At 36.6% G+C, this 17,881-nt stretch overlaps 2 protein-coding genes across 2 annotated transcripts; both read left to right on the plus strand.

The window, feature by feature from the left end:
• The first annotated feature begins 188 nt into the window (after positions 1-188).
• Positions 189-14,180, plus strand: saga (S-antigen; retina and pineal gland (arrestin) a). Its single transcript, XM_054626796.1, has 15 exons — positions 189-260; positions 1,742-1,802; positions 1,968-2,012; positions 2,746-2,945; positions 3,703-3,762; positions 3,844-3,911; positions 6,174-6,309; positions 6,732-6,816; positions 6,940-7,012; positions 10,351-10,488; positions 11,722-11,799; positions 12,445-12,459; positions 12,728-12,780; positions 12,954-12,963; positions 14,040-14,180. Exons 1-15 carry the CDS (start codon positions 213-215, stop codon positions 14,161-14,163), a joined length of 1,194 nt encoding a protein of 397 aa, XP_054482771.1. The 5' UTR covers positions 189-212; the 3' UTR covers positions 14,164-14,180.
• Positions 8,019-9,410, plus strand: LOC129115983 (E3 ubiquitin-protein ligase TRIM39-like). Its single transcript, XM_054627122.1, has one exon. It carries the CDS (start codon positions 8,019-8,021, stop codon positions 9,408-9,410), a length of 1,392 nt encoding a protein of 463 aa, XP_054483097.1.
• Positions 14,181-17,881: the final 3,701 nt, after the last annotated feature.

Below are 17,881 nucleotides of genomic sequence, written 5' to 3' on the forward strand. Positions count from 1 at the left end.
TGCTGGTGCATTTTGCTCTCATTGCTCCAGGACTTTAAAATGAAGTAAAATTCAAATGCGTTACTTTTTTAATGAAGCTTTACTCCCTTTGAGCTAAACCAGTTAATCATTACACACAGAAGAGATAAATCATGAAATCACTCAAAAGAAGCTTTTTTGTGTCTTTCTCCATCTCAGGCATCGCTGACTCGCTGCTTTCCACCTGAACCAACATGAGTCCAAAAAATGTTGTTTTCAAGAAGGTCTGCAAGGACAAGTCGGTGAGTGAAACATCTGAAATTAAATCATCAGAATCAAGAACGTTTTTACATAATTCGCCTTGGTGCATAAAAATAAACAAAGTAAGAAAAATGAAAAATGAATGCAAGTACTGCAACAGGCAAGAAACAACGATGCAATACAAATCTGGGAGAAAAAGGTCAAATATGAATTGAAAATAGTGAAATACTATTACTTTCATTTTGAATATGTCTGTTCCAAACAAAGTGATTGGTTGTGAAAGCTCAGAAAAATAAACCTCCTACTCAAAGAAAAAGACAATGGCTCCAAAAAATATGTTGGCGAGTGGATTTATCGCATAAAATAAAAACGACCCAGTGTGTAAAGACGTTTATATTTGAACTGGTGTGCAGCAATGAGTTTGTAACTGTACTCGTACAACTGTAAGTGTTTTAAATAAAGTTGCTTTCAAACACAAACATCCGTAGACGGTAAGTGCAGTGAGATTCTCTTTCTTTTCATCAATCTTTATGAATTCTCCTTCACATCTTGAGAAGCAGTAATGAAAAGACACGGGATGCCATTTTTTTATTTAACTGCAGAATAAATGTAAACAGTCGGTAATAAGAGAAACAGAAACTGAGCACAAATGCAGAAAGTAAGAAGAAAGATTCCAATGATGTATGAAGAATATAGCTGACTGAGTCTTAAAGCAGTTGGTCGAAACACAAAGAACTGAGAACAAATCAACACTAAAGGAAAAAGGCTGAACGCTGCACTGAGAACAAAGAACAAGAGGTTCTTGATAAAGATTAAATACACATGAAAGGAGGGAGATCAGACACAGGTGACTCTCATCAGGGCGAGGAAAGCAAACACACAGGTGAGAAACTATCTAAAAGGAGAGATCTTCAAAATAAAACAGGTAACACAGGGCGACCTCGGAGCAGAGAGAGAAAAGACACCACAACATATAAAACTTTTCTGTCAAGACTTCTTCATTGTATAGTTAAAATACACTTCATGATGTTTATTTAAATATATTTTCTTAGCATAAAAAGATGCACAAATTGAATTAAATAAACATGACTTTAGTTTAATTTGTGCAGCTTTATGCACCATTCCGTAGACTTGTGCTTGTTTGATAGAAAGAGGATGACGACCTCAGATACAGCGGATCAGTAAATGTTGGTCTCTCACTGACATTTTCCGTGTCACTGAATTTAATCATGTGAAGCTGATCGTCTGATCCTCAGGAGGTCGACACAAAGTCACTCCAACGTCAGCTGAACTGAGTCAACACGACAGCTTTATGTCGGTTTGCTCGACTCAAACAGTTGTGAGGACTCTGTTCAGGTTGATGATCAGAAAAAATGATTCAGCTAATAAAATAATAACAAAGAGATAAAACCCGAGAGAGCTTTTGATTCTACTGCAGGTCTCAGACACACTAAAAAACACATTTTATTTACTTTTAACTTGTTTAAAACATTTTAAATACCAATCACCTCTGTTTCTAAAGGTTGGAGTCTACATGGGGAGAAGAGACTTTGTGGACCGCGTCGACTCCGTGGATCCAGTGGGTGAGTTTCCTCTCTAATAAACAAACACATACCAGTAAAAGAATATTCATATTATATATATTAATAAATATACATATATAGGCCTTATAGTGATCATCCTGGTAACTAAAACGATTAAACTTCATTGAAAAGACTTGAAGACCTTTGACCTTTTTGTACCTCTAGATGGCGTCATCATCATCGATCCTGAGGCTCTGCAGGGGAGGAAAGGTCAGTACCTGAACACACCACTCAGCATTATTACAGGATGTTGAGTTCAAAGGTCGACTCGCACATCTCGTAATACGTTAATATCAGACTTATTTTATCTGAAGCTGCTGTCTGATATCTTTTGCATCCAGATCCTCACTGAAGCTAAATCTATTCTTTATGTTTGGTTCATTTTAGAAACATCTACAATAAATTCAGTGACTGAGACTTTTGTATTTTTAAAACGTTTTGATCTCCACTAGAGATATATTTTAATATCTAGTGGAGATCAAAACGTTTTATTTCTGTGGGGTTGAACATAATTTGGTCAAACTGTTAAAGAGTTGAAGTTAAAAAAAGTTATTCAGATCTTCATACATTCTGCTTCCTGGTCTGCCTTTATTTTGAAATTAATGTTTCTTATCACAGAGGATACATTCACACTTAAGCTGGTATATAAATATGTTGTTGTCTGTGTAATTCTATTAATGTAAGTCGCTATGTCAACTGTATGTGTAGACTAAACTTACATGTTTTACAACGATTGTCAAAACAGAGATTTTACAATGAAATATTGTTAAAATATCTTACAAAACACAAACAATACAAAAACAAATGACTGCAAATACACTGTTTAAACTAGACAGATGAACAGACACATTTTCCGGTTTCTATCCACGTTGGGTTCTACTCATTGATCCCTGAACACAGACCGATTGATCATCTCAGTGACGGTGTCTCCTCTCTCCTCCAGTGTTCGTCACCCTGTCCTGCACCTTCCGCTACGGCAGAGACGACATGGACGTGATGGGAATCGCCTTCCGCAGGGAGCTCTACCTGTCCACCCGCCAGGTGTACCCGCCTCTGCAGGACCGCGAGAAGGGAGTCCACACCAGGATGCAGGCCAAACTGCTGCGCAAGCTGGGAGACAACGCCTACCCGTTCTTCTTCGAGGTGAGATGTGGATTCACGCTGCATGAGGGTTCTTTTATATCAGCTGCACTGTCAGGAAGAAGAAACGCGTTGGTGAAACACTCCAGATTATACGCCTGCATTTAAATTGTTACTTTAATCAAACTAGACAACATTCAGCAGGGATATGATGGCCCCCCCTGGCCTCAAAGACAAAATGTCACTTATAGAGACACATACCAACCAGGAAGACACTCAAAATGACCACAAAGACACACAAAACAACTACAAAATGTCACATTAGAATATCATGAGAAGCAAAGATACTCACAATGACTATGAAGAGGTACAAAACAACCATAAAGAGAAGCCAAATGTTCACAAATAGACACACAATGACCACAACGAAACAAAAAATGTCCACAATGAGACACAAAAAACTACAAAGAAACACAATAAAACTTCAAATAGACACAAAAAGACTACAATACGATGCAAAGAGACTCGGGATGACTATGAAAAGTGGCAAAACAACTACAAAGACACAAAAAGACAACAAAAAGACACAAAATGACAACAAAGAAACATAGAATGTCCACAAAGAGGCATACATGAAAACAAAGGGACACAAAATGTCAACGAAGAGACACGAAGCAACTGCAAAGAGACACAAAATGTCTAAAGAGAGACACAAAATGTTTCCAAAGACGCATAAAAAAATCTCATCTGTATCGCCTCAAAAAGCAAAATGTAGGTAAAGTCTGATTGAGTGATTGACTTTGTGTTCTTATCCACTCAGTTTCCTGACAACCTGCCTTGCTCAGTGGCTCTTCAGCCATCACCCCATGATGTCGGCAAGGTAAGATTCGAACAGGGGGATCTAACTGGTCCTGATGAAGTAAACACAGGATGGTGACGGCTCTGCTCTCTTTTTCTGTAGCAATGTGCCGTCGAGTTTGAGATCAAAGCGTTCAGCGCTGAGAGCCAGGACGCTAAAATACGCAAACGGTGAGTCTTTATACCCCAAAATATTGGTTACATGGTTCATTTATTGTCATTGTACAAAAGGTTGCGCAACGAAATTCTGTTTGTTGTCCCACTTCACTACGTGAGAAAAACAATGTTTTACTTAATATTATTTTATTTATTTTCTTTCTTGTTCTTTATTCTGAACATTTTAACTTTATTCTCAATATCTCAACATTGTTCTCAACATTTCAACGTTATGCTCAAGATTTCAACATAATTATATACATTTCAACTTTATTTACAACATGTCAACTTTATTCTCAACATTTTGCTGTTATTATCATTTTTTTGCATTATTCTAAACATTTCAATGTTCTCAACATTTTCACTTTATTCTCAACATTAACAACTTTTTAAACATTTTGTAGCGAACATCCATGGAAAGATGATAAAACTGAAATGTGATAATAACAATGACACAATTTGAACTAATAACCTCTCAGGAACCTATCGGTAATTTCATGGTTGAACTCTCAATTTACCATGTGCCTGGACCGACTCCAGATAAGACTTTGGGTCAATCGGTCAATTGGGTCAATGAACCAATTTATGAACTATAAGACCTCCATTAAGGCCGACCCTACAAGGTGTTATGACCTGACATCTTCGGTTTTACGAGCATCTACGTTCATGAGGGACACAGAGAAAATTAATTAAATCTAATTGTGAATAACAAATTAAGAAAACCGAGTCTTGATGCAAATTAACGATGTAATTATGTACCTAAATTGATATGTTAGTCCAAGTCTCAGTTAGTCTTTGTATTTTATATATATATTTTATCTACCTGAGAGTAACAAACTAATTTGACTTATAAACCATCCACAAATTGACTTTTTCAAATGATTTGTTTTGCATTTGTTCTAATCTTGTTCTGTAGTTATACACATGCATATCTACATAGGTCTGTCTGTGTCATGATAACAAGGTATAGCTATGCTGTGTAATTGTTTAATTCATTCTGTATTTAATAGAGTTTTATTCATTGATTTTAATCTGTTTGGTACCGTTCTGCAGCTGAGACAGCCAGGCTCTCAAATATGAAAGAATTATATAGACTATGTAAGTAATAAGTATTAATTCTGTTAAATAAGGTTAAATGAAATAGTCAAGACGGTTGTTAAGATGGGAGTTGTTCACTGTACCCGCCATACACTGCAACCCCTTTCTCAAGAAGATAAAGCAACAAGAAGTCAAAAGAAGCTTTCTTCTACACTTCGACTCTGGATTTTGATGCTAAAGGGTGATCTCTGAATACCTGAAGACATTTAAAACTGGCAAATGTGCCATAATGACGCCTGCTGCTACAAAGGGAGGCAATAATATGGTTCAGCATCCAGCTGAGAGCGATTTCATTCAATTAAAAATTGTATTTAACAATGAATTGATTAGAATCCGATTTGGAAGTTTTCCCTATTTTTCCTAATTTAAGTGGCGTCCTAAATGTTAAATTCTGTTAATTAAACTAATGTTGACATATTGCGGAAGCTGAGTACCATAACTATTTTTACTAAATTATCGGGTTAAGGGTTCATACTTGCGTTATTAATAACCGTTACATATTTCATATTAATTAATTGTATTTATTAAAATAGCTGCAAGCATTCTCAACTGTTTAACATTTTTCTCAAAATTTCAACTTTATTCTCAACATGTGAACTTTATCAAGAACTTTGAAAACATCCTTCTCAACTTTCCAACATTATTCAAAACTTTAAACTTAATACTAAAAATTTCAACCATTTCTTTTACCATTTTAACTTTTTTTTCAAAGATTCAACTTTTTGTTCAACCATTCAAACCTTATTCCCAACATTTATTCAATATTCTCAAAAACCTATCCTCAACATTTGAACTTTATTCACAACATGTCGATTTTACTCTCAACATTTCAGTTTCGGTCTCATTTCATCATTATTGTCAACATTTAAATTTTGTTTCAACATTTAAATTTTATAATCAACATTTCAATGTAATTTTAACATTTTCTTAACATTAGAACTTCATGCTTAACATTTCATCGTTATTCTCAAAGTGCAAAAGAAGAAAACACAAATGCCCGGCACTAATACGGAAATGATCTCAAAATTAAAAATGTAAAAGAAACTTCCTAATTTATTCCCTCATATTTGGCCCCAATACTCATCAATAGTCAAAGAGTCATTATAAGATAGTAAGTGCCACCCAGACTTACATTTTTTTTTACTATTTCTATTTTTTGTCCTCTTCTTTGCCCAACAGAAGCACACTGAAGCTGATGATCAGGAAGGTCCAATACGCTCCAGAGGAGGAGGCAGTGGCCCCGTCTGTTGAAACCACCAGGGACTTTGTCATGTCGGATAAACCGCTGCATGTCAAGGCCAGTCTGGACAAAGAGGTGCCTTTCTTCACAGTTATTATCTCTAGCTAACATGATATTTTGAATGTTGGTCTTTCAGGCTTTCAGGTGCCGTCAGTCAGGAGAGGAGTTCTTCATCAAAACCAGCTGCACATTATGCTCATATTACTCATCACACCTCCTTCTGAAATGAAGAAATTAAACCTAGTGGTTTTATAGAATACGACAATGTTGTTGTGTTTCAAAACCCAACTTTTCTGCATTATAATTATTGGAAGTATATAAACACTGTTTTAAAAATCTGAACATGAGGGTTTTTGGTATTGATTTCATTTGATCAGCTTGTTAACTAGATGTTTGTAAAGCACTTTGTAATTACTTTGAAATAACCTCATGCATTGTAAGTTGTATAAAAAGATAATGTGATGTTCAGGCTCTCTGACCTTGCATCTTGTTTCCAGACATACTACCACGGTGAGGCCGTCAAAGTGCACCTCTGCGTCACAAACAACTCCAGCAAAAATATCAAGAACATCATCGTCTCTGGTAAACATCACTGCTCATATTGTTTCTACTATAAAAAGAAGAAGCCAGAGAATCTAAATTTCTGAATGTTTTTTTGCATGAACAAATTTAAATGTATGTCATGTTTATTCTTGTCCTCCTCAGTGGATCAGGTCGCCACGGTGGTGTTGTATTCCAATGACAGCTACGTCAAATCTGTGGCCATAGAGGAACCTGGGTAAACAGCACAAACATGCATTTTACAAATTTACAAAGAGAGTTTTACATCATCACAAGTCTGTAGATCTCAATCAGTATGTTATTTTGTCCATAACAAAAAGAAAGACTGAGGTTCATGTGTTCAGTTCAGTTACTTCAGGAAAATATTTCTTTCCATGACAGTTTTCTTGTTGCATAAACAAACTGCAAAGTTTAACTTTAACAGCCACAATAATTAAGACGGTTTTTGAATATGAAAGAACTAAGAAAGATGCACCTCAAAGCTGTAAATGTCCCCGCTGCAGGACTAATAAAGGATTATCTTATCTTATCTTATTTTATGGAGGTTTGTTCTTTTTTGGTTTGAACCTTCTTTGATAGACTTTAGCTTTGAGGAATAACATTTTCTACTTAAATGTGACAGTGAGAGTAGGGGTCACTAACTTGTTGTTGTTTTCCTGTATTGTATGATGCTGGTTAATGGTTTATTTTTGCATATTTTGATAAGATATTATGTTTAATATGATAGTTAATCTGTAAAAGCTGCTTGACCAAATACTGATACCAGTAACTGAAACCTGGACTTTAATCTTAGTGCTCAATAAAACCAAGACAGAGAGCAACACATTGGAAGTGACACTCACAAGACTTAGGACTTTGGTGAACATTAACAGAAGAAAGAACAGGTGGAATGTTATATTGCTTTATGATACGAAATAAAACTGACCTCTGGACTGATGAAGGTTCAACTAACCTGAGACAAACCAGGAAACTGATACGATTGCTCTGCCTCACTGAGAGGAGACGCAGTTGCAAAAGACAGAAGACAAATTTACCTTGGGAACAAATTTGCCATTCGGACTGAGAAAGGACAACTACAAGAGGGAAAACCGGAGAACTGCCTCTTCAACCTGCTGGAGACTCACTGAGTTTAGGCTTCAGGTGGAATCTCAAGAGAAGAAGGAGTGAAGGACGACTGGCTGAGCTGTTTGCCTCCTGAGTTTACAGCTTCACTCAGAGACTAAATGGCTTCCAGGTTAGAGGGAGATTTCTGCTGTCCTGTCTGCCATGACGTCTTTAAAGATCCCGTCATCCTGTCATGTTGTCACAGCTTCTGTAGAGTCTGTCTGGAGGACTGGTGGACAGAGAAGGAGATCCAAGAGTGTCCAGTTTGTAAGAGAAGACATTCTAAGACTTTCCTACCTCCTAACTTTACTTTAAGGAACCTGTGTGAGAGTTTCTTACAGGAGAGAGATCAGACAGCTTCAGAGACTCTCTGCAGTCTGCACTTTGAGAAACTCAAACTCTTCTGTCTGGACCATCAGCAGCCAGTGTGTTACATCTGCAGAGATTCAGAAAAACACACCAACCACAGAATCAGACCCATCGATGAAGCTGCTCAACACCACAAGAAGAAACTTCAGGAAACTCTGGAGCCCTTAAAGAAGAAGTTAAAGGTTTTTAAAGAAGTTAAAGTTGAGTTTGACCAAACAGCAGAACACATAAAGGTCCAGGCCCGACACACAGAGAGGCAGATTCAGGATCAGTTTAAGAAGCTTCACCAGTTTCTAGAGGAGGAAGAGGAGGCCAGGATGGCTGCACTGAGGGAGGAAGAGGAGCAGAAGAGTCAGATGATGAAGGAGAAGATGGAGGCTCTGAGCAGAGAGATAGCAGCTCTTTCAGACACAGTCAGAGCCACAGAGGACGAGCTGAGAGCTGAAGACGTCTCCTTCCTCAACAACTCCAAGGCTGCAGTGGAAAGAGTCCAGCAGCGCCCCCTGCTGGAGGATCCACAGCTGCACTCAGGAGCTCTGATAGACCAGGCCAAACACCTGGGCAACCTGACCTTCAACATCTGGAACAAGATGAAGGACATGGTCTCCTACACTCCTGTGGTTCTGGACCCAAACACTGCTGGTCCAGAACTCATCCTGTCTGAAGATCTGACCAGTGTGAGACCACGAGAAGAACAGCAGCTTCATGATAATCCAGAAAGAATTGATGATTACATCTCTGTTCTGGGCTCTGAGGGGTTTAACGCAGGGACTCACAGCTGGGACGTCCAGGTTGGAGACCGTTCATACTGGTCTGTGGGTGTGTTAGAAGAGTCTGTCCAGAGGAAGAGAGACATATGGTCTGGATTATGGAGACTATTATTCTGGTCAGGTGAATACAGAGCTCTCTCCCCATCATCACATCTACTCACTGATCTCAAAGTCCAGAAGAATCTCCAGAGGATCAGAGTGAATCTGGACTGGAACAGAGGAAAGCTGTCGTTCTCTGATCCTGATAGCAACACACACATACACACCTTCACACACACTTTCACTGAGAAGATGTTTCCATTCATTAACACTGGTGAAAAACTGAAGGTTTTACCAGTGAAGGTCTCTGTGACTGTAGAACAACAGACATAGATGATGATGATGATGATGATGATGGTGATGATGATGAAGGTGATGATGATGATGATGATGATGATGATGATGATGATGAAGGCTTTTAACACATATACTTTCAACTTTTTCTTCTGAAATGGGTTCTATGGTTGAAATGACCCAAACTGTTTTAAACATCCCCATTTACAGAACCACTTCCTGCTTCAACTTTGACCCACTGCACTTATTGTAATTGTGTTCACATGTTTATCCTTGTGATGTCACCTTGTTGCCAGGTCTCAGATCTTTTTTATAAATAAGATTTATTTTTTCAGAAAATAATTAAGACAATTACCAACAAATACAAATTATAATAACATTTAAATGAACATGATCTTATTTTATCTGAGTGTTTTTGTTTTGTTTTCTTAATACTTTTTCTCGACATGCAGTTTAAAAAAAGTTTTCTTTGTATTTACATTTATTAACTGATTGTGTCTGTACTCCAATTTCCGTGATATAACTTGTCTGTTGTTGTTATGGTTGAAATTAAGGTAATATTATCATACAATACGTTTACAAAGCAAACATGTTTTACATCTCACAGGTTTTGTTTTTGTTCTTTTGTCTCAATAAAGTAATTTTCTTTGGTCAGAAAACTACTAAAGTCTCTTTGGTTCAGTTTGTTTTGAGCGTGCATGACAACAATTTCATTGATAAAGTGAAGGAAGATGTTTTTCATTATATGTTTTTTACACTAAATGGTTTAGCTTCCCTTATTTTTTAACCTTCCTGACAGTTGTTTCTGCCAAGTTTAAAAACCTGAAATAAGCCGGTTGACATTTAAGATTTGGATGTTCTATGATAAACTCATGGAGATATCGTTGTTCATTGCTGTGTTTTGTTGATAAGCATCTTGTTTGCTGTATTCTGTGTTTTCTACCAAAGTTTAATGTGTGTCTGTGTCTTGGTGTCTCAGGGATTCGGTGTCTCCTGGAGCGACCCTGCAGAAAGTCTACACGCTGCTGCCTCTACTGGCCAACAACAAGGAGAGGAGGGGAATCGCTCTGGACGGCAAGCTGAAGCATGAAGACACTAACCTGGCCTCATCGAGCATGTGAGCAACAAAGCCAGCCTCTTTAAAAAAACTGCGTAGTTAGGTTTGGATAACAAAACTACTTAGTTGGGTTTAGGTAAAAAAAACTACTTAGTTAAGTTTAGGCAGCAAAACTACCAAGTAAGGTTTAGGCAACAAAACTACTTAGTTAAGTTTAGACAACACAGCTACTTAGTTAGGTTAAGGCAACACAAATACTTAGTTAGGTTTAAACAACAAAGCTACTTAGTTATGTTTAAGCTACAAAACTACTTTGTTAGGTTAAGACAACTAAACTAGTTAGTTAGGATTAGGTAACAAAACTACTTTGTTAGGTTTAAACAACAAAACTACTTAGTTAGGTTTAAGCTACAAAACTACTTTGTTAGGTTAAGGCAACTAAACTAGTTAGTTAGGTTTAGGCAACACAAAACAACTTAGTTAGGTTTAAGCAACACAACTACTTAGTTAGGTTTAGGTAACAAAACTACTTAGTTAGGTTTAAACAACAAAACTACTTAGTTAGGTTTAGGCAACAAAAAACAACTTAGTTAGGTTTAAACAACAAAACTACTTAGTTAGGTTTAGGCAACAAAAAACAACTTAGTTAGGTTTAAGCAACACAACTACTTAGTAAGGTTTAGACAAAAAACCACTTTGTTGGGTTTAGACAACAAAAATAGTTGGTTAGGTTTAGGTAACAAAAAACGACTTAGTTAGGTTCAAGCAACACTTTTTCATTAAGTTAAGGAAAATATTGTGTAATACTTGGTTAGGTTCAGGCAGCAAAACTATTAAGTTAGGTTTTTAGCAACAAAACCACTTGGTTAATTTTAGTAAAAGGTTGGGAAATGTAGATTTAGGCCACACAATTTTCTAGTTGGGTTTGGGCAACAAAGCTACTTAGTTGGGCTTGGGAAAAGATTGTTGTTTGGGTTAAAATAACTATGGCGTTCATTCAGTACGGAGGTTACGTGACAAATAAATCAAAGTTGACTTCTCATTCACACAGAGTACAAATGATGGTCACCTGGAGTAAAGACTTGTGTTTGACCCATCCACCTCGCCTTCCTCATTTATGATTATGTAGATGACATAACATTCTATTTCTTGGGATATCTATAATTTACAGCGCATTGATTTTTGTAGGACTAAGTACAGATGCTGTATGAGAGAGAGGCTGCTAAATAACAGATCAGTCATTGAGGCAGATTAATGTGTCTTTTATTAAAAGTGCTTTTTCTTCTCTTTCAGTGTCAAAGACGGTGTGCTGAAGGAAGTCATGGGGATCATGGTTTCATACAGAATCATGGTGAAGCTCATTGTTGGAGGGTCAGTCGCAAGTGTTTGTGTGTGTGTGTGTGTGTGTGTGTGTGTTTCCCAGTAAAGACTATGAAATTACTTTTATTGTTAGACCTGATGGACATTTTTGTTAGCTACATGGATTAATGTGAGGAACGTTAAACTCTTGCTCATCGCCGCTACGGATCAAAGGTGTTTCCATGCTTCATGAACATCATCATTTATGTATTAGCTCTGTTTCAATTGCACTTTGTTGCATTTTGCTTTCATTAATACACAAACTTTCAACCTCATTCAGGCATAGCATTTTTTGGGTGATATTTTTGATATATTTTTTGGATTTTTCATGCCAAAAAGGCACAGAAACAGTTAGACACTAGCTTGATATTTCTCTCAGGAGGTGGTGGAAAGCAAAAACAGAGCTAAAAGAAAGATAATATTGGACTAATATTCATCAGGTGACACAAACACTGAAACTTCTCATGAATCATCACGTTGATCTGTAATTAATGGATGTAAACATTTCTTATTTTGAATCTACTTTGAACACACCGCCTCCTGACTGTTGCCATCTTTCAAATGTTTGCTTTCAGTGGTTTTTTTCCGTTAAAAACAAAACAATCAACGTTATTTTGTATTATCTTTATTTCATCTTTGCCTCTGTGGTGTTCACAGGATGATGGGATCAAGGTGAGTTCATGTCAACTTGATTTCATCAATAGAAGTAAGTAGAATAGTAAAAAGTGACAAAATGACAGCATGTAGATCTGTGTTTTCTCAGGCAGTTGTATTGCAAGTTATAATCACGGAAATCTTTTTTTGTTTGTTTTACAGTAGTGCATCAACCCAAATTCTTTGTTGAACACAATTTGTTGACATAATTGTTAAATCGTGTACTGTGCATTAATTCATTCATAAAGTTGCATTGAGAAACACTTTGTTTTTGTTTGTAATGCAGTGAGGTCGGCCTGGAAGTTCCCTTTAAACTGATGCATTCTAAACCTGATGCAGGTAAGGAAACACTACTTTAATCCATCCATCCATCTCATTGTTAGCAGCACTATTTACTTTAAAATGACTAGATGTACATAAATGTGTTAATACATGAATTTCATATTTGGGTAAAGTAAGTAGACCAAACCTTCTGTTTTTTTCCTCTTTTATTTCTTTATTGCTGCCAACAGTGAAGGAGAGGTAAAATTGTTATCCAGGCAACGATGAAAGAAATGAATTAGTTAGAATGCCTTTTAGTCTATGAAAGAAGCATCAGTCAGTTGTAGTTTGAATGAATGAATGAATGAATGAATGAATGAATGAATGAATGAACAGGGTGGACTGTCAACCCGTTGTGCCTGATGACAAACATTGATGTGTTTGTCGGGATGCTTGGTGTAAATTTATTTTATCTTTGTTTAATTCGGGGACAAGATCATGTTTTATCACTTCATCCGCTCTTTGTCTTTTAGGACTTTGTCCCGCTATTAGCTCCTGTTTATATCCATGTATCTGGATCAGCCGTGGCAACTGTCCTCTTTTTGTGTTTTTCGTTTCCTTTTTTGCTTCATTACATTTTGTCAGTTTCATTGAAATTTCAGGCAGTTAAAAGGAAAATATTTAAAAGGTTTACAACCACACACCATGTCTACAGTTCAATAGGCCTCTGCTAAGGTTATCGTTGGAAAAACACCGACAGACAGAATGTTTTTCCTAGTTCTCTATTCGCAGTTTAAAGATTTCCAATGTTACTTGACAATAAAAAACAGGACTAATCTGGATGATTCTGAGAAAAAACACGTGTGTCAGTTATCATGTTTGTCTATCTATGAGCAAAAGTAGCAAATTAAGAATGTTTCGACAAATCCCAGCGATGTAGTTGATGAATTCACGACAACAGCGACTCACTTGGTTGTCAAAAGAAGTCTAGTTGTATAGAAGTCTATGAGAAAATGACTCTACTTCTCTCTTGATTTATTCCCTCAGTAAACATTGTAAACATGAGTTTACGGTCTCAATCTCTAGTTTCAAGTCTTCTTCAATACAGCATGATGTTCATTTAGCAAACTATGGTCCATTTAGAGTAAAAAAAACATAAAGCAGGGTATGCTTTAGTGCTGGGCTACACAGTGATTGACAGTTTTTCTCGATCTGGGACTTGTTCATGTTTGAAAAATAATCTGCTTTTCCTGACTGTCAACAATTGATAAATCCCACTATTGTGCCTGGGATATAAAATGCCAGTAGCTCCTCTCTAACACTGCTGTCATCTGCAGTGAAATGGAGGAGGAGATGGAGTTCCAGGAGTTCAAGCGTTCCTACCTGAAGGGGATGATCGATGACGACGACGAAGAAGGAAACGTGTCCGGTGGTGACGACATTGCGCCCAAAGAGAAATAAAGAAGAGATTCGGAAAGAGAGACGACGGCTGAAACTAAAACAGCTGGGAGTTTGAGTCGCCTCAGAGTTTGTGCTAGAAAAGGGTTGAGACTCTACTATAGGACCATACGTGTGTTATTGCATGATTATACAATTTTAGGCGTAATTCAGTAAGTTCCTAAAGTAGTGGCCGAAAGGCTCCGAAACAAATCATCGGATTAACCTTTCGGTGAAGCTAACATATTAGTGAACAGCTGCTTATTTCCACATCCAGCAGTAACAGATCAAGTCTTTGTGTTTGTGATCACCTGATGAATGTAAGTCCAATATTATTTCACTTTTAACTCTGTTTTAGGTCTCCTGAAGAAAATGTCTCTTTAGCTGCTAAACGCTCCACTTTGTTCACCATCTTGTTTCAGATTCTCCTCGAAACTTCTTCTTACAGTTTTTTACAGTGGGGGTTGGTGAGAGCTGGAGAAACTCAACCATTCGGTCTGGATGCTGCTTTGGAACCTTCCCAAAATGTTTGTATGTTGCAAACCGTGGATAGGTTCAATGTCAGTGTTTTTGCATTTGTGCAGAGCAAGTAACGTAGTAAATTGAGCGGCGTTATTGAAAGTTACGTGGTTAAATAATGAGTACAACAAGCAAGAAAGTCTACTGGAATGGGTCAAACAAACACAGGACTTTCACCATGGTGACCACTGTTAGTGTCCCGTGTAAAACTAAAAGTGCATTTACTTTATGCTTGCTATGTTTTCGTTAAATAAGAAAGTACGCTTAGTGTGGTTGTTGGTCATTTACTGTACTTACAATGTTACAGTTGTTACTTTACGTTGTTACATTGATATGTTGTTATGTGTTGACGTTGTTACGTTAAGTTGTTACGTTATTATTTAAAGACGATCCATGCTCTATATTTTCTAACATTTACCAAGTAGTTTTGTTGCATAAATCTAACCAATTGTATCACAACGTTAACCTTCGTGGCATTGTGTGCAAGTAATACGAAAAGTAATTAATAAAATGTATTTTTGGTTCAGAAACGTCAACATTAAATGGTTCCTTTGGTTTGCAGAAACTTACAATGCAAACACTTCCTGACGACTGGGTCGATATATACGGTCCATATACACGGAGACTGCAGGGTCTGAGTATGTTCTGAATATTGATATTGAGGCTGGAAGCTAATAAATATTGATGTACAACTTTAAATACTGTTGTTAAATCGCATTCAAAGATTATTTATCTAAGCTAACATGCAAAACCACCGCTATGGTCCTTGAATAGAATACCTGATGAATCTTACTCATTGGTAAGAAGAATTTTTGTGCTTTTTCAGTAACGCAGGTAATTTACTACTGTTAACTGCATTTTTAGATTGGAAATATAAATAACATTGGTCATCTGTTAATTTTCTCTAATCTGAGAACAAGTGGAATTTATGAGGCTGAAGAAGGCAAAGAAGTTGTTTTAGTTGAAGCGGAAAGTTTAATTATATTTGACCTGTGCTCATAACAGTGGTTTCTGAACATGAGTATTTTATGGCAGTGCATAGAAAATTCAAAAAAACTCGTCGGCCGTATCACTCACTGTTAAACTGGCTTCAGATTAATTGTAAAACATTTATAACATTGTAAAAGCTAAACGTTATCTGTCAGTAAGAGAAGATGTGACGTGTGACTGTGCAGTTTGAACTCTGTGGCAATAAAAGATGATCATTGCGTTCTTGCATTAGCTGCTCTTTCTTGGTGTAATGCTTTGTTTTTCCCTGCACTGAGCTATTTAGCTTCCATAACATGTCTTCTTTCAGACAAGTGGAGAGAAAACATTTACTTTATTACTTTGTCTGTTTTGCTTCTGTAGATTTCTCCTAAATTCACCAAAAGTTACAATTTGATGCCTAATTTGCATAATTAAACATAACATTTCAGTAAACTTGTAATACAAAAAACAATCATCTTAATGTCAGTAATAAACTGGGGAAGTTTCATGTTGATATCTATTAGTTGTTTTTTTTTACCCTATTCACCTGAAGTGGCACCAAATTGTATGTCATTTTACAAAACATATCTTTAAAATGATTTCTTTCCATAAATCTCCACTTCAGTAGCTCTTACATACACCAAGCTTTGCAGTTTCATTCTTCTCTATATTCTGAAGGTTTCTGCAGAGGGGTTTGTTCAGATATCATTCACAGCCTGATTAAGACAACATTTTATTACTAAAACATGGAGGAAATGGATTTTTGGACACTATTTTCTGATTTATGGAGTGATACCAAGAGATATCCAAAAACTCCCTCCGTGAAAACATTTAAATCTAATATGTCATGGTGATACCAGTTTAATTTTAACCATATTGTAGGGTCTCTACTTTACAAATATAGATTTAAAGAAGACAAGTTTGGTGTCAATATTCTTTCCTGTCAACCAACGACATGTTAGTCCGTCACTAAATACGTTCTTTCTTCCTTTCTGTGTCTCTTATCTCCAAGCCCATTGGGTCCTACTGAAGACAAAAATCCTAAAAAATAAATAAAATAAAATACAGAGAACAATAAAATAAACCCAACACTTTTGTTTTTGCTCCCATTTTTCATGAGATTTTTCTTCTACGCACATAAAAGGCTTCCCTCTGCCTCACAGGTGTGGCGTATCAAGATGCTGATTAAACAGCTTGATTAGCACACAGGTGTGCTGTTCACTCTAAAAGGTGCAATTTATCTTGGAAAAAATACATTTATCAGGCATCCTGAACTATGGATTTCACATATTAATATGCAGGTTTTTGTTGCACAGGATTGTTTCATTACTTTGTTTAAAGGCAGCTGCTCACTGTAGTTTTTAATCAAACAAACAGAAGGAAATACTGCATTTGTTGGGGTCTATTTTCAACAGCGGATTAATCCACATTCATTCTTGAGAAAGTATTTGTGGCAGCAGGAATTTGTATATGGGATTGAGTCAGAATAAAGTGTGTGTGTTCATGGCGATGCAGGAAGAACTTAAATAAGAAATAACTTTTCTTTTTACAATTAACCCTTGAAATGATGAAGGCACTTGCAAATGTTAAAGTAGTAATAAATGTTGACCATACTCTTAAATTTTTCCTTTTACTTAAGATTTCACTCAACTTTTTTTTTCCTTTTACTAATTTAACCAAAACACTGGCCACGAGGAAAGGTTTTTTGGACCTTTTAAAAGAAGTCAGAATAGGCTGATCTGATATTGTATGAAAGCTGCAAAACATTAAAGTCACTGAAGAAAACAGACGGACAAAACCCCTCAGGAGAAAATTTTAATTTCAGACAAAAAGCACAATGCAAAGTATGACAAGCTGTGACACACAACGACATGACCGCTGAAACCATCCAGAGAGGGCTGAAAATGACGCTTTTCCCTGTTTTGCTGCGAGTCTGATTGGCTCTCTGTATCGTCCAATCACGTGTCCAGAAACTGAACTGGTATCTAAGATTCCTGAAACCAGTTCATCTTCCATTAGAAACAGTAGAAATGCTCTCACTCCATCAGCTCCATTTATTCACTTTTTTTTAAATTTAAACTGGATGAAGATGGAGAATGTTTTGCCGTGATGTTCAAGACATTTTTTACATGTTTAATGGAGAATTTTGCACTTAGCTAAACCTTGTTAGCAACAAGCTACTCCTAATTTTCTTACTCTTAACTAAAGTGTTTTATGACGTGTGTTGTGCAGCTGGCTCACATTTGAAAACTGC

Source organism: Anoplopoma fimbria, chromosome 3, assembly GCF_027596085.1.
Source record: "Anoplopoma fimbria isolate UVic2021 breed Golden Eagle Sablefish chromosome 3, Afim_UVic_2022, whole genome shotgun sequence".
Classification (NCBI taxonomy): Eukaryota; Metazoa; Chordata; class Actinopteri; order Perciformes; family Anoplopomatidae; genus Anoplopoma; species Anoplopoma fimbria.

Bases quoted from the DNA above. Each gene is read 5' to 3' on its own strand.
- LOC129115983 (XM_054627122.1), top strand. From the start codon at position 8,019: ATGGCTTCCAGGTTAGAGGGAGATTTCTGCTGTCCTGTCTGCCATGAC.
- saga (XM_054626796.1), top strand. From the start codon at position 213: ATGAGTCCAAAAAATGTTGTTTTCAAGAAGGTCTGCAAGGACAAGTCG. The intron at 1,803-1,967 runs GTGAGTTTCCTC...TTGTACCTCTAG, and splicing joins CGACTCCGTGGATCCAGTGG to ATGGCGTCATCATCATCGAT. The intron at 7,013-10,350 runs GTAAACAGCACA...TTGGTGTCTCAG, and splicing joins GTGGCCATAGAGGAACCTGG to GGATTCGGTGTCTCCTGGAG.